The 12,697-nt window shown below is 41.3% G+C and overlaps 1 protein-coding gene across 2 annotated transcripts in view; it reads right to left on the reverse strand.

Annotated features, from left to right (window-relative positions):
• Nucleotides 1–12,697, reverse strand: part of syde2 (synapse defective 1, Rho GTPase, homolog 2 (C. elegans)) — a 43,030-nt gene that overhangs the window by 14,810 nt on the left and 15,523 nt on the right. For both annotated transcript variants that reach the window (XM_055051941.1, XM_055051933.1), the window contains exons 4-5: nt 8,223–9,355; nt 1,845–1,971 (exon numbers count right to left, since the gene is read on the reverse strand). In XM_055051941.1, the coding sequence (XP_054907916.1) occupies nt 1,845–1,971; nt 8,223–9,355 (1,260 nt within the window). The remainder of the gene's footprint in view (nt 1–1,844; nt 1,972–8,222; nt 9,356–12,697) is intronic.

Raw genomic sequence — 12,697 nt, forward strand, 5'->3', positions numbered from 1 at the left:
CTCAGATCCAGAACTGTGCAGGAACTGTGGCATGATGGGAATCCATCAGCTGGTTTCTGGCTTCAGGGTTTATGACAACAAATTTTCCTAATTAATGTCCATTTTACAAGCTTTCACTGAGGCTTTCATTCAAATACAACAATTTGTTATCACCTTCAACTCCCTCACAAATCAAGAAAAAAATCTTGTTCCTATTTTCTGTAATGTATGAAATGAATGTGAAAATGTGGTATTTTCTTTTACTATTAAAAAAATGGCAGAATTATTATTATTATTATTATATATTTTTATACAGTGCTTCATTAAACAGAGAAAGATGCAACTGCTTTTCCACAAATACACAAAACTCTGCAAAAATGTATGTTGTTGATGTGACAACAAACAAAACAACAACAAAACAAACAAAAATAACCACTTTTCATGCCGACTTGTTGCAGATCCTCCTTTTTTATCTTTATGCTGATGTTAGTATAGGGATATAGAACAAAGGACTTGATCTGAAACAGTGTAGGTCCATGCTCTCTGAGCATGTTTTGCAAGCTTTGAGTTGAACTCTGACCCCTAGGATAATCCCTTTCACTGCCAGCGCTTTTAAATTAGCCGTGTGATACGCCACTCCTCCGAGCTCGTCCACACGCTGCTCACTTGATGGCCTGGAGATTAGTTTTACAAACCTTAATTAGGACGTAGCACAGGTTTATAATTTCATAGAGGGATAGTAAAATTAGACAAATGTCAAACAAATCTGATATTTAAAGAGCCAAAACAATGAATATATTAGAAGAAATATAATAAAGCAAGATTATAACCCTTTGATCATCGCATCATATATCAAACCCCGACATCTCTTCAGTTCTATCAGCCACAGCAACTCGCTTGGCAGAGCAAATTTAGGCAGCAAGCAAAAACCAACAATCCTCGATGGTGCAGGGCCTTTTTTTCCAGCCCGTTCAACTGTTAACTGTGTTCTTTGCTCTGCCTTGCAACTGCATGTGGATCAAAGCAGGCATGATGGAACGACGCCTAAGCGAGGCCTCTTTCTAAAACCAACAGCAGCTTCTACAATACCTACTGGTTTCCATGGCCTTCCTCCACAGGGAAAGAAAGTCATGACTCAAGTCATTTTCTACAACCTTTTCTGCTCCCTGAGCCGATGAACTCAGAGATGTTCTTCAATTGCCTGACTCTGTTTTATTTTAAAGTGAAATAATAGTAATAATTAAGAACAAAAGTGCTATCCTCAATTGTTCCTTACTTCAGGCCAAACTGTATGACAACAAAAATCCTCTCGGTCATGGCAACCAGGGAGGGGACAGTTCATTACAAGTCCAAACCCACAAACTTGATGGAGAAAGAATGACCTGAATGTACAGCCGGGTTTGATCTGCGTGTGTGTGTGTGTGTGTGTGTGGGGGTGTGTGGGTGTGTGTGTGTGTGTGTGTTTTTGTGCTTCCCTTCAGGCACTGATCTATATGTCGACCGCTGGAATGCTTTTATTACTAACTTCACACACACACTGTTAGAAGTGCATATGTGTGGCGACCACACCAGTTCAGACAGAACGTTTACCGATTGTGTTTGATACTAAACCCAGATTCCAACAAATGAAGGTCTCAGTTTCATTTGTAGACTCACTGGAATCATTTTTATCAATCACTGCTTATTTCCCCTCATTGGTTTCAAGTCATTAGGTCACATTGTTCTGGTTGCAGTTACACTGTGCTAAAATGTGATTGATATTCTAAAAACTCCCTGTATGTGATTGAATAACAGATTTCCATGATTAGACAGGATCCAGTGTGTGGATGCTGTGTCGTGTTTTCCGCTCCAGCTGATCACGTTACCTGTGATGACGTTGATGTCAGGGAAGATGTTTTCGGACAGCTCCGCGCCTTGGCTGTCTCTCTCGAATGCTTCACGCAGCTCCTTCTTTACGGCTGCGGAGCCACACAGGCGATAGAGACCCACCACCTGGAATCACAAACACAGAAACATGTTAGTCAAATATATAATTCATAGCATTTCAGATACTTTTACTGCCCTGTTTATCAGCTTTAATCAGTATTTCAACATCTCTGCAAAATGACTATGACTATGATAAGCTAAAGTTTCCAACAATGTTTTTAGAAATAAATACAAATTGACTGATTTATCACTATTACCTCTCACTGTTTTGTGTTTGAAATAAAATGTGTTGCTACTTTTTAAAGATTGAGTTATTGTGCAGTTTGCGAGTTTAAGAATAGAATGTACCATAAGTTTCAAGTAAAGTCGAAACAGATCTCGACTGACACATTTTACTTCAAATTGGAGCCACAGCAATGTTTTGTTAGTGTATTTTAAGGCCACACCTTCAGCATGCTGTTTTCCCGAGCCTCATAATGGGAAACTCAAAGGTAAATAAATATCTGGTTCAAACACATGAGGAATGGTGGGGACATCATGACGATGGGTTAATTACTATTCATACTCCCACTGCAACATTTTACACCAATATTACTGTTGTGGCCTTTTTTAATGTCGTACTCCTTTACCTTTGGTCTTCAACACCCTCAGGCTAACAATTAGCTTTAGGTAACTAATCTGTGTTCATACAAAATTCAAACAAGATGCTATGAGAGCAATGAATAGGAGATTAGTGATTAGTTTCTCGTGACCTTTTAGCAAAGTCAGAAATATCAATCACCTCCTTTAATGCTAATAAAAAATTATCACAGTCAATAAAAGCTCAAAGAATTGAGCTTAACAATTTGCAACAAATTGCGGTGTATTGTTTGTCTCATCTCTACTTCTTACATTAAAATATTTCTAAAAAAATTGCATTTGATGGGATTATCACTACAAGAAGGAGAGTTAATAGCTCTATGCTCAGACCTTAAGATGCAAAACCGCCAAACACATTGTCACAAACATTGTTCACCTAAAAATCTATTTTTATCTCATGTAATTTTCAAGATCTAAAAATAACAAAGACAGTGTCACAAACATTGTTCATCTAAAATAAATTTTTACCTCATCTAGTAGCTTTTTATGTGATCACTGTGTGAGATATGTACCAAGATAGTAATCATGTACAGAACCTCAGAGGCACAAAACATGTTTTAATAAATTATTTTGTAACAACAGAGGTTATGGGACTCTTTCCTGATGCCAGTGACATCTGTCAAGATGTTTTACTCTTGAAGGACAATTTCAGAATAAATTTTAATGCTGAACAGCAAACGTAGCAGCATCACATTTAAAAGTGCCAGAGTGGGTAAAGTGACAAGGTAATATGAGTTACACAGTAACAACCCTCTAAAGTGAGTATTAACTTACACTGGGCCCCATGAGCTGAAACAAGCAGTTTGAATTTCCATCTCATCACACGACAGTTCACTAAAAACTTAAATAAGAGGCTTTCTGATAGAAAGTGGACAAACATAAAACGTCTCTCAGTCTAATAAACGTGCCTCATCTTTTTTATTGTGTGCCAAAGCTGATCTCCTGTAAGGACCAAGGTGATAACAGAGCATTAAAAATGAAAGCTATGAACCATTTTTGTTTCTTTACCTAAGCCTCCAGACTGTGACCTAAAGGGACTGGAGACATCTGATAGCTGAAACTTGGCACCGCTGCTCTCCTTGTTATGCTGGGATTAGGTCTGGCTGCAGACATACCATAATTTCTCCTACATGTGTCTGTCTGGTATGTGGCATTGCAGGCCAACTGGTGTGGTTGCCCCAGTAACGTGTTAAGTCAGTGGGCTGTGAATGGCGGGTCGACTCTGGTTGTGCGCACACAGACGCAAACACACACTGCCAGTCTTTCCGGGCTCCAGCGTAGGAGCAGTGCCATGTCTATCTGTCCCAACACAGCGACTGCTGCTAAGCTGCCCTCGCAAAACCCAGTGGCGATTTTCTAAACCTCACACGAGAGCGAGAGAGAAGGACAGATTAGGGATTTGGCTTTGTGTGCAAGTAAATAAAAGTCACTGGACACAATGAACAACAAGTCCATTCAGAAATAAAAAACATGGTGTCTCTCTTTGAGTGCAGGCAGAGAACAGCTATTAGCGGAAAAGAGGGGCCTGCTCTTATGCTCTGTGGCTGCCGGGCAACACAACAGGCGGCACCGGGCAAGACCTATTTGTGGATAAAGGAGGCACAATGACCTCCAAACAAAATGAGCTGAAAAGGAGAGTGGATGTCATTGATGTACAGTATTTTCCTGCTCTGAGATCAGCTGTAAGATTTAACTTAATAAGGAAGGAAATCTCCCCAAGTGTTTCACCAAGTTTGGGAATTTCTTTACTCATCTGGCAGGAGGAAATAATTTCCCAAAATGCAGGAATGTGTGTCTCACAGGAGATCCCAGTAGGAATGCCAGTCATGCTACTTTATCCAATGAGGAAATGGTTTGGGACAGCAACATATCCAAGCATTGTGACAAGTTCTTAACATTCACTCACCAGGCACTCACACCTGCTGAGTTACTTGTTAACTAGCAAAACTCTCTCGAGTTTACAGAGAATGATTTGGAAAAGAGAGCTGGAGCTGAGTGCATGAAATGCCTAGTTGAAGTCCGAGGTCAGAAGTGAATCATCAGACTGGTTTAGGATGACAGCAATGCAAAAGCAGCTCGAAAAAGTTCTTGTAGCAACCAAGAATACCATCTGTTTGAACCACAACATGTTGAACCTTGAAGTAGAAGGTTTGACTTGGCACAAGGTCCAACATAGTTCCAGCTGCCACTCCTGTGTGCAAGAAACAAGAAACTGAGGGCTACAACTAAACAGAGTCGCCAAATTTAAATAGCAGATCATAAAGATGGTGACTCTTCTCGAGCTCAGCTGTAATATTCAGATGGTAGAGTCAGAATTATGTGCAAACAGTATGAAACTGTGACTCTCTCCCACATTAATCTTCTTTTTATTTTCTATTGGTGGAAGTGCGCACACATTTGATCCACTGACCGAACTTTGTTTAATCAAAACAGTCTACATGAATATTGCTATTAACCATGTCCACCACTAAAGCTAAAAAGTCAATTTTGCATAGTTAGTCATCAACACCATGATATATGTGCCCTCCTGGAGCAACGGTAGTCAGAGTTTGTTCTATAGATGGTGAGTTGCTGGTTCAAATCCCTGCTCTATCTGTCTCAGTCATCATGTTCTTTGGTAAGACACTTCACTCACCTTGCCTGCTGGTTGTGCTGAGAGGGTTCAGTGGCATCGGTGCATGACAGACTCACTGTGGCTACAACGTAGCTCACTACCATCAGGTGAATGAGTGAATGTAATGTGAAGTGCTTTGGGGCTTCTTCTGGGCTTGAATAAGCAGGCAGCATTTGTAGTACCAGTCTTTGATTGATATCAGACTTTCAGATCAATACTACATTGATGACAGGTCATGGTAAAATTTGCCTTGTATTTTTCAAATCTTTGCTCCCCCCTCTCCTCTGGTCAAGCCATCAGATCGTGTGTAGGGAATCTGAGGTGCTATCAAGACAGTCAGAAGATATCATTTTCCTGCAAGTCCTGGATCTCCCTCAAGACCTCCTCCAACTAGTTCACTTCTACAACAAGCTGGTAAAGAATATGGAAATCAGGCAACCAGATGATCAGACCCCCTCAGATGGCTGAGTAGAAAGAGCAGTAAATCCTCTCTGAACCTATCCAAATACGTCAGGTGCTAATCCTTATAAACACCCAAAAAAGGTGATGAGTCTTTTGTGAAGCCTTGAGGGTGGAACAATGTGTTACCTTCTCTCTGCGTCAGTATTTGTTTAGATATGGGCTCTGGAGGAACTTGGTCAGAATTAAAAGTGGATGTCTTACGTCACAACCTCCTCCAAAACATACACATTCGTGACAAAGTCAGGTTAGCAGAAACAAAACAGCAGCATTTTTCTCAGCCATTGGGGCTGGATATGATGATTGAAAAGGGGATTGGAGCAATAAGTGCTGCAGGAGAACTGATGATTAACCGTTCAGCACCAAGAGTGAGGTTGACGCCAGTGTGAAGACGTTGTCAAGCTGTTTGTATGATTTGTTTGTCTCTTTACTTAATGCTTATACCACAGCTTCCCACTGTAACAAAACCCCTTTAATGTTGTTCCTCACGGTTTCATGGTAAGCCACCTGCTTTCACCATCAAACTAACTGATTGAATAAGCCACTGACAACTCAACAGAGTATTATATTCTTAAGAACTTTACTGACTGTCAAAATGTTATACTGCATCTACAAAAGAAGTGATAAAGCTCCCTCAAGACTCTGGTAATTTCTCCGCACACTCCACATCTAAGTACAACATTCTCAATCATATATGTTGTGCATGTGAGTTGAGTCAAAAAGCTTCTTCTAAGACTGTCTTTCAGACATACATAACTCCGTTCTTTGACACAGGTACTCTCTGAAGTCTTTTCAAAGTACCAGCACTCATCTAGGATCTTAAAAGCTTAGAAAAGCCTCGAGGACACACATTTCAACAAGACTATCTAAAGAGAGCGGCGGCATAAAAGACACGAGCAAATGTGAATTTTGAGGATAAAAAACTGCTAAAATTCCCCTGGAATGTGGTGTTGACCCCAAGCCTAACCTCTGTCTGCTTGCCATGCAGAAGACCCCTGAAGTTGATTTGAGACTAATGAAAAAGAGGCAAGAAAACAAGAGGATGGGGGAGAGATTAGAGGAAGCGCTGGGAGCGACAGCAGACAAACATGTCAGACTTAGAAATCCACAGACAGGAGAGATAAATAGATAAAACTCACAGCACCGGGAGGTTAAAGTCATAAAAACAAAGAAAAGAAATCCGACCCGACACATTTAAAAGCTAATGGTAATGTTAGAATTGTAAAAAGTTAAGTCAGGCGGGCACAAAAAACTGAGACTTTATCTTCGTGAGGCAGGAAACAAGTACCACAACCTCAATGAGGGGTACTGGGGTTTCCAAAATGACTCACCCAATAAAAATGAATGTAAAATACTTAAAGTATTTCCTATAAGACAGACTAGAAGACCCCAAGACTCCACTCTCTAGCGTGTCAGAATCTACGGTCTTCATCTGATACTTTTCATCAGTTTTTATTGTTTGAAACTTTTCAGTATAGTGGACTATAGAAATGGACAGGTTTATTGTAGCCATTTACTGACTCATGAAGATCGACACACATACGTCTCACTTGAAAGATAGATTTTCTTGTGTTGTGTTTAAGGGAAATGGATTTCTGTGTTACATCACATTTTTTGTCCCATGGAAACAGGAAATCATAAAAACATACAATGAATTCTTGTCAAGGCAAGACATCTGATAAGATGAAAACTTCACACATTCAAATATAATTGATCTTCATTTTAACCAACTCCCACTGTAGCTACAAGTGTTCACCCTTTAAATACCAGATATGATAAAGAACCAGAATTCCGATTTCTTCTCAAGAACCCAAAACTGATTACTTTCTTTTTATCAGTTGCTGATATCCACAAGAATCCTCGTATCCCTTTTCGTCTTTGCGACATCAGTGTCTTAATTCGTCCAAATGTCTCTTCACTGAATAAAGTAGTTGTGTTGCCCATGGCGGCAACTCTATGACATTATGTGCGCTGCTTTTTGATTCATTCAACATCATCAGTGGCTGCAGGGTGAGCATTCATCCCACAAAGCAAAATGGATGTTGTGAATCCGTAGTTATTTCTCCAGCTGCTTTTATACTCTGTGAAGATCAAAAACGAGCCCTTCCATTTCAGAAGGGCTACTTGTTGTTTGATTGCGGCTTTCGTAGGATTTTCGAGCAAAGCAAGATATGTAAGTGAAGAAAAAACCTCCAAAGTAAAGCCACTCTGAAGCCTTCCTGATTGAATGTCTGAACTACCTAGTTTTGAACGCAGGGACGGCAGCGCTCCTCACCTGTCGAGAATCTAGTTCTTTCAGTCATGAGGCAGAATAACATGCAGTAAATTCAGAGATTTACTTTTTGGCTGAGCTCCTTCTTCTAGGAGAAACTCCTACATTACTGTAGACGAGGCCCTAAATTATCTATTCTTCTCTTGCTTCGTCCTACCATCACTCAGATAACTGAATCCTTCTGGTGAATACAAATGTACCTAAAACCCCAGTTTTCAATGCCCCTAAGCTTTAGCAGAGAAAATAATAATAAGGCACTTAATGACAAAACAAACAATTAGAAGTGTCAAAACTGGTAAATAAAAAACAAGGTCAATATTCAAACACACTTACTTGACAGCCTCTTCTCTCAATCTCGTTGATGCACTTGTATATGATGAGTGGCACCATCAGCCCGGTGTTCTCCCTCTCCACTACCCGCCATGCCTCCACTCCAAACACCTGCGGCTCTCTGTCTCCGTCTGGCCCGCTGTCCAGTGAGTTCTGCCACTGTTCCATGAGGTTCAGCTTGACGTAGATCAGTCCCCGTGGCTCCAGCTTCACCGCCAGCTGGTGGGTGCGTGTCACTCTGAAGAGCGCGGGCAGCACCACCGTTCCGTGGCAGCAGACACGGTTCCGTTTCGGCGTGGGATCCCAACTGAACACCACCAGCTTAAGGTGCTGGGCGTTCTCCAGCTCAATGTTGAAGGTGTGATCCATATCCAAGAATGATGTTCGACAGGTAAGAAGTGCGGTTCGTGCTTTATTAACCGAATCAACCTGGATTGCACAGTAAACATCTCGCGAGTCGATGCGTGGAGGTTTGAGGTCCTCAGCGCCATAAAAATGGAGGCTCATTAGTCCAGAGATGTACTGGCTGCACTTGGGCTGATCTGTGAAACTATAATGGCGAAAAGCATCAATGTCCAACTCGGTGCCATTGAGTCTAGAACTTCCTCCCTCGGCATCCTTGCCTTTCCCGCCCTTCCCCTCGGCAGATCCATGTTTGCCAGATTTGGCGACCAGTTCCGGTGAGTCACCATCACTGAGGTAGCCGCCTTTGCTGGCCGACTTTGAGCTGCCATTATTCTTCTTTTTGTTGAAGCTGTGTTGTGTTGAAACGCTGCTGTCCAGGTGGTAGCGGGAGATTACATTGCGGCTCGCCGGCCCACCTCCCGATGGGGCTAACCGAGGCGGACCGGAACTCTGGGAGACGGTCTCGGACCCACTGCTGGTGGCCCGGAGAGAATGGGCCGTTGGCTCTAGCTGACTGTTTCCATTGCTACTTGTGTTGCTATTTTGGGTCCCTTTGACACTGAGCTTTCGGCTGAGTTCGGGAAGCTTCTTCATCTTCATTGAAATCTTCCTGACTGTTCGTGGGGACTTGATCTTGTCTGGGAAGGACCAGTTGATGGAGCTGCTCTTCTTGGTTGGGTTTGGGCTTGAGGGAGGTGAGAAGCTAACAACATTGGGCAGGTCAAGTCCATCTAAAGTGAAAACAACAGAAGAAAAAAAAAATCCAAATTAACTGTAATTCCTATAAAATATCTATAAGAAAATCAACCATCACATGTGAATCACTATGGCTACTGCTTTCTGTATGTAAGTTTAGCCTCTTATCACAAATAATTACACTGTGTCTTGAGAAGACAGAAAGGAGAAAAGTACGTAAGTTAAACCAAAGGAAAGGTATTTGGGAGCCATAAATTACAGTCTCCGCTGCACCGTTATGACATGTCATCATATGATTAGGCGTACATGCAGCCCAGTAATCCAGTGGTAAACACAATCTCTGTGTAACACTTTATATAAACATTCAACACTGTATAGTTCTGTTAAAGTCTCCATATGCAAAGCCAGACAGTCAATAAGAAAGTTAACAACTTCAAAGAAAATGTGTAGAAAATACTTTTTTTGTCAGTTCTATTGCTTACAAAACTAGAAACGGCCCTAAAAAGATTAGCTGGAGTTTACAATCAGTGACCAAAACAGACCCCGATCAGTAGATTGAAAACAATTTTCTTTAAATTAGTGTACCTACTGTAAAAAAGAGTAAACAGGCTGCACTCAAAATAACACATTGGTAAACTAAGTTTGAAAATAACCATAACTAATGCAGTCAAAGGTTAAAGATTATCTAAAATAAAATTATTGGGATTTTTCTGATGTTTTTGTTCTTCTCAGTTATTCATTTCTTCAGCTACCAACAGAAGTCTATTGCAAGCACATGCACAGGAGGAGACAACAAAAAACTGGTCTAGTTCTAAATCAGAAAATTATCATGTGCAAAGTGAGAGTTTAAATATGTGTTTTAATTATCTGCAGAATATCCAAAACCACCATATTGGAATTCAGTCTTAAAATGTATGTTTTTCTCACCAAACCTTAGTTCAGTTGTGGACGAGATGTCCAACCTGGGCAGAAATGTTCTATTTTACAAAATATCCTTCTTTGTTATTGTGGACTGAAAGTATGAGTTCATTTCTGATTATTCCTAGTTTGTTCAGATTTTCTGAGAGGGTGAAAGAACACAGAGAAATATAAAGTAGAAAGCGAGCCAGACCCTGCCAACTTCACCAGCTCTAGTTTCAGAGGAGACCTGCTATGCTATTCTAGGGCGCAGGCCTGGAGAGTGAAAGGACTGAGGTGCAACAGGATGTAGAGAGGGTAAGATGGGGAGCACTAGTGGGTCAGGGTGTAGCCCTGCAGATCAGGGACAAAGGCGCCCCTTGTCCAGGCACTGAAAAGTCAGGAGGGTCGACTGCAAGGCTGGCAAGCTGGCTGGTAAACGTACAAACATGGCTTTTCTCTCAGATTCCTCACCAAGCCCCCTTTTAGACGGGTGGAGTGGTGTCTGCCTGTCACAGCGCCCTGCCAGTGATCCAGACAGAGGGGCTCTGAAAGTGGAGAATATGGGCGGAGGGCCCTGGAGGAGCAAATTTACCAAACAACATCTGGGGTGGGGTGCAGTACACAAAGAACTACAGTCAAGGCTAAAACAAGGGTTGTAGTAGAGAGAGTACTAAAATCAAACACATCTCACTCACAAATTTAAAGTATTTTAAAGTGACCAGCGAAAGAGCTCAAGAAACATCATTTGCACATAAGCAGCTATTTTAGGTACTTTCTACAAAAAAGATTTTAGAAAACTGCAGTTTCACAATATAGCGAGGAGTGCCCTTATTGAAAAAATACAAAATTAGAATTAGAAGATTCTGATTTACTGGCTTGTGGGAAAAAGTACAAACATTGTAGTATAAATTATTAGATATAGTAAACATTAAAATAAACCTTTTACCAACTTGTAGGTTATGTATGATATGTGCTGTTGATAATTGCTAATTATTTTTTAATTCAATAAAGTTTTTTGAGGAGTAAACCATAGAAATTCACTGATAACCAGAATCAACAGGTTTTCGACTTATTTGACTTGGATGTGTCAAACATTAAACACACTGGACATGAGAACCACCAGGTTGTCAAGAACACTCCACACAAGTTGTAATTTGCCAAAGCAAATATTTTTAGTATTGTGACGCTAGTTTAAAGCATTTCCAAAGGTAGCACCCAGAGGAACTCCCAGAAAGAAGTTACTTTATCTTCTCACTCCCTCTATTCTTTTTTCTTGGATTTACTGATTTAAGGTGAGTCTCTCGGCAAGATTTGTATCTTGCTGAGTTAATGACAACTGCATTATTCATAGTTTTGACTCTGCACACGCACACACACAGGCACACCCCCACACGCACACACACCCACACACACACACCGGTTGGCTGCTTTGTAGCCTTTGGACTTGTGGCAGCAGCCAGCAGAGTAATGTGACACCTACAAGCTGAGGTTCAGGGGCGATGGTTTGACACTCAACCCTCCAGGGCCATGTTCCGAGGTCAAAAGGTCAAAAGGTCCACATTCCGCTGGATGTCACCTAAGCCGTATTACTGTGCCCAGCCCCCATCATTTACCATGCACTCCACTCACTACATTACTGTAACACAAAGAGAGAGTGCATTTATAAAAAAAAGAGTACACTCATGGCCCCTTGACCCCGCTGCCCCCTCAGGCACCCAACAGCCGACAGTCTTTAACAAAGGCCAGGAATTTATGACCCTGATTTCTCACCACACTAGCATTAAACAGGTGCAGAGTGAAGGCGTGCACCAATGTTACAAACTAATCATTTGTTTTCGTGTTATTCCATCACGAAACAAATTGCTTCTGCAGCCCATGCCAAGACAGTCATATAATTTCAGCTGTCATTTGATTAAGCATGTGTGTGAGAAGGAGAAAATGAACAAAATGAGCCTGAGCAAACTTTGATAAGCCTTGAGGAGAGACAACAATCTGCTCCTCCTGACTGCCCACCTGTATCCACTTGCACGTCTGTTTTCGTACAAGCATGTCAGCCCAAAGTGTGTGAAATGTAAAAACAAAACGGGCCAGGGTGTGTGCTGGCAAACATGGCAAGTGTGTATAAAAGTGTGACTGACATGTTGGCGCTGTAGTTTTTCTCTCTGTGACTGGAACACCACCGATTTTATTGGCTGCAGAACTCTGGACGTCACACTACAGTACTTATCAAAAGCCCTGCCTAAATAACCAAGCATGCAATGTTAGAACCCTGCCAAAGTGATACTTGCAGTATATGACTCAACTTTTTTAAACTACTGCGGCAATTTCGCCCCTGCTGTAAATCAACAAAGTGAGTAGGTGGTAATTCTGGTCAGCAAAGTGAGAAAACTTACAAGGTTATAAACATCTGCAATATAATGATAAACTGAAGACAAGCCCACATTCAACTGCTTCCTCACTACATTAAATGAATATTC

Source organism: Poeciliopsis prolifica, unplaced genomic scaffold (assembly GCF_027474105.1).
Source record: "Poeciliopsis prolifica strain line A6 unplaced genomic scaffold, Auburn_PproV2 SCAFFOLD002, whole genome shotgun sequence".
Classification (NCBI taxonomy): domain Eukaryota; kingdom Metazoa; phylum Chordata; class Actinopteri; order Cyprinodontiformes; family Poeciliidae; genus Poeciliopsis; species Poeciliopsis prolifica.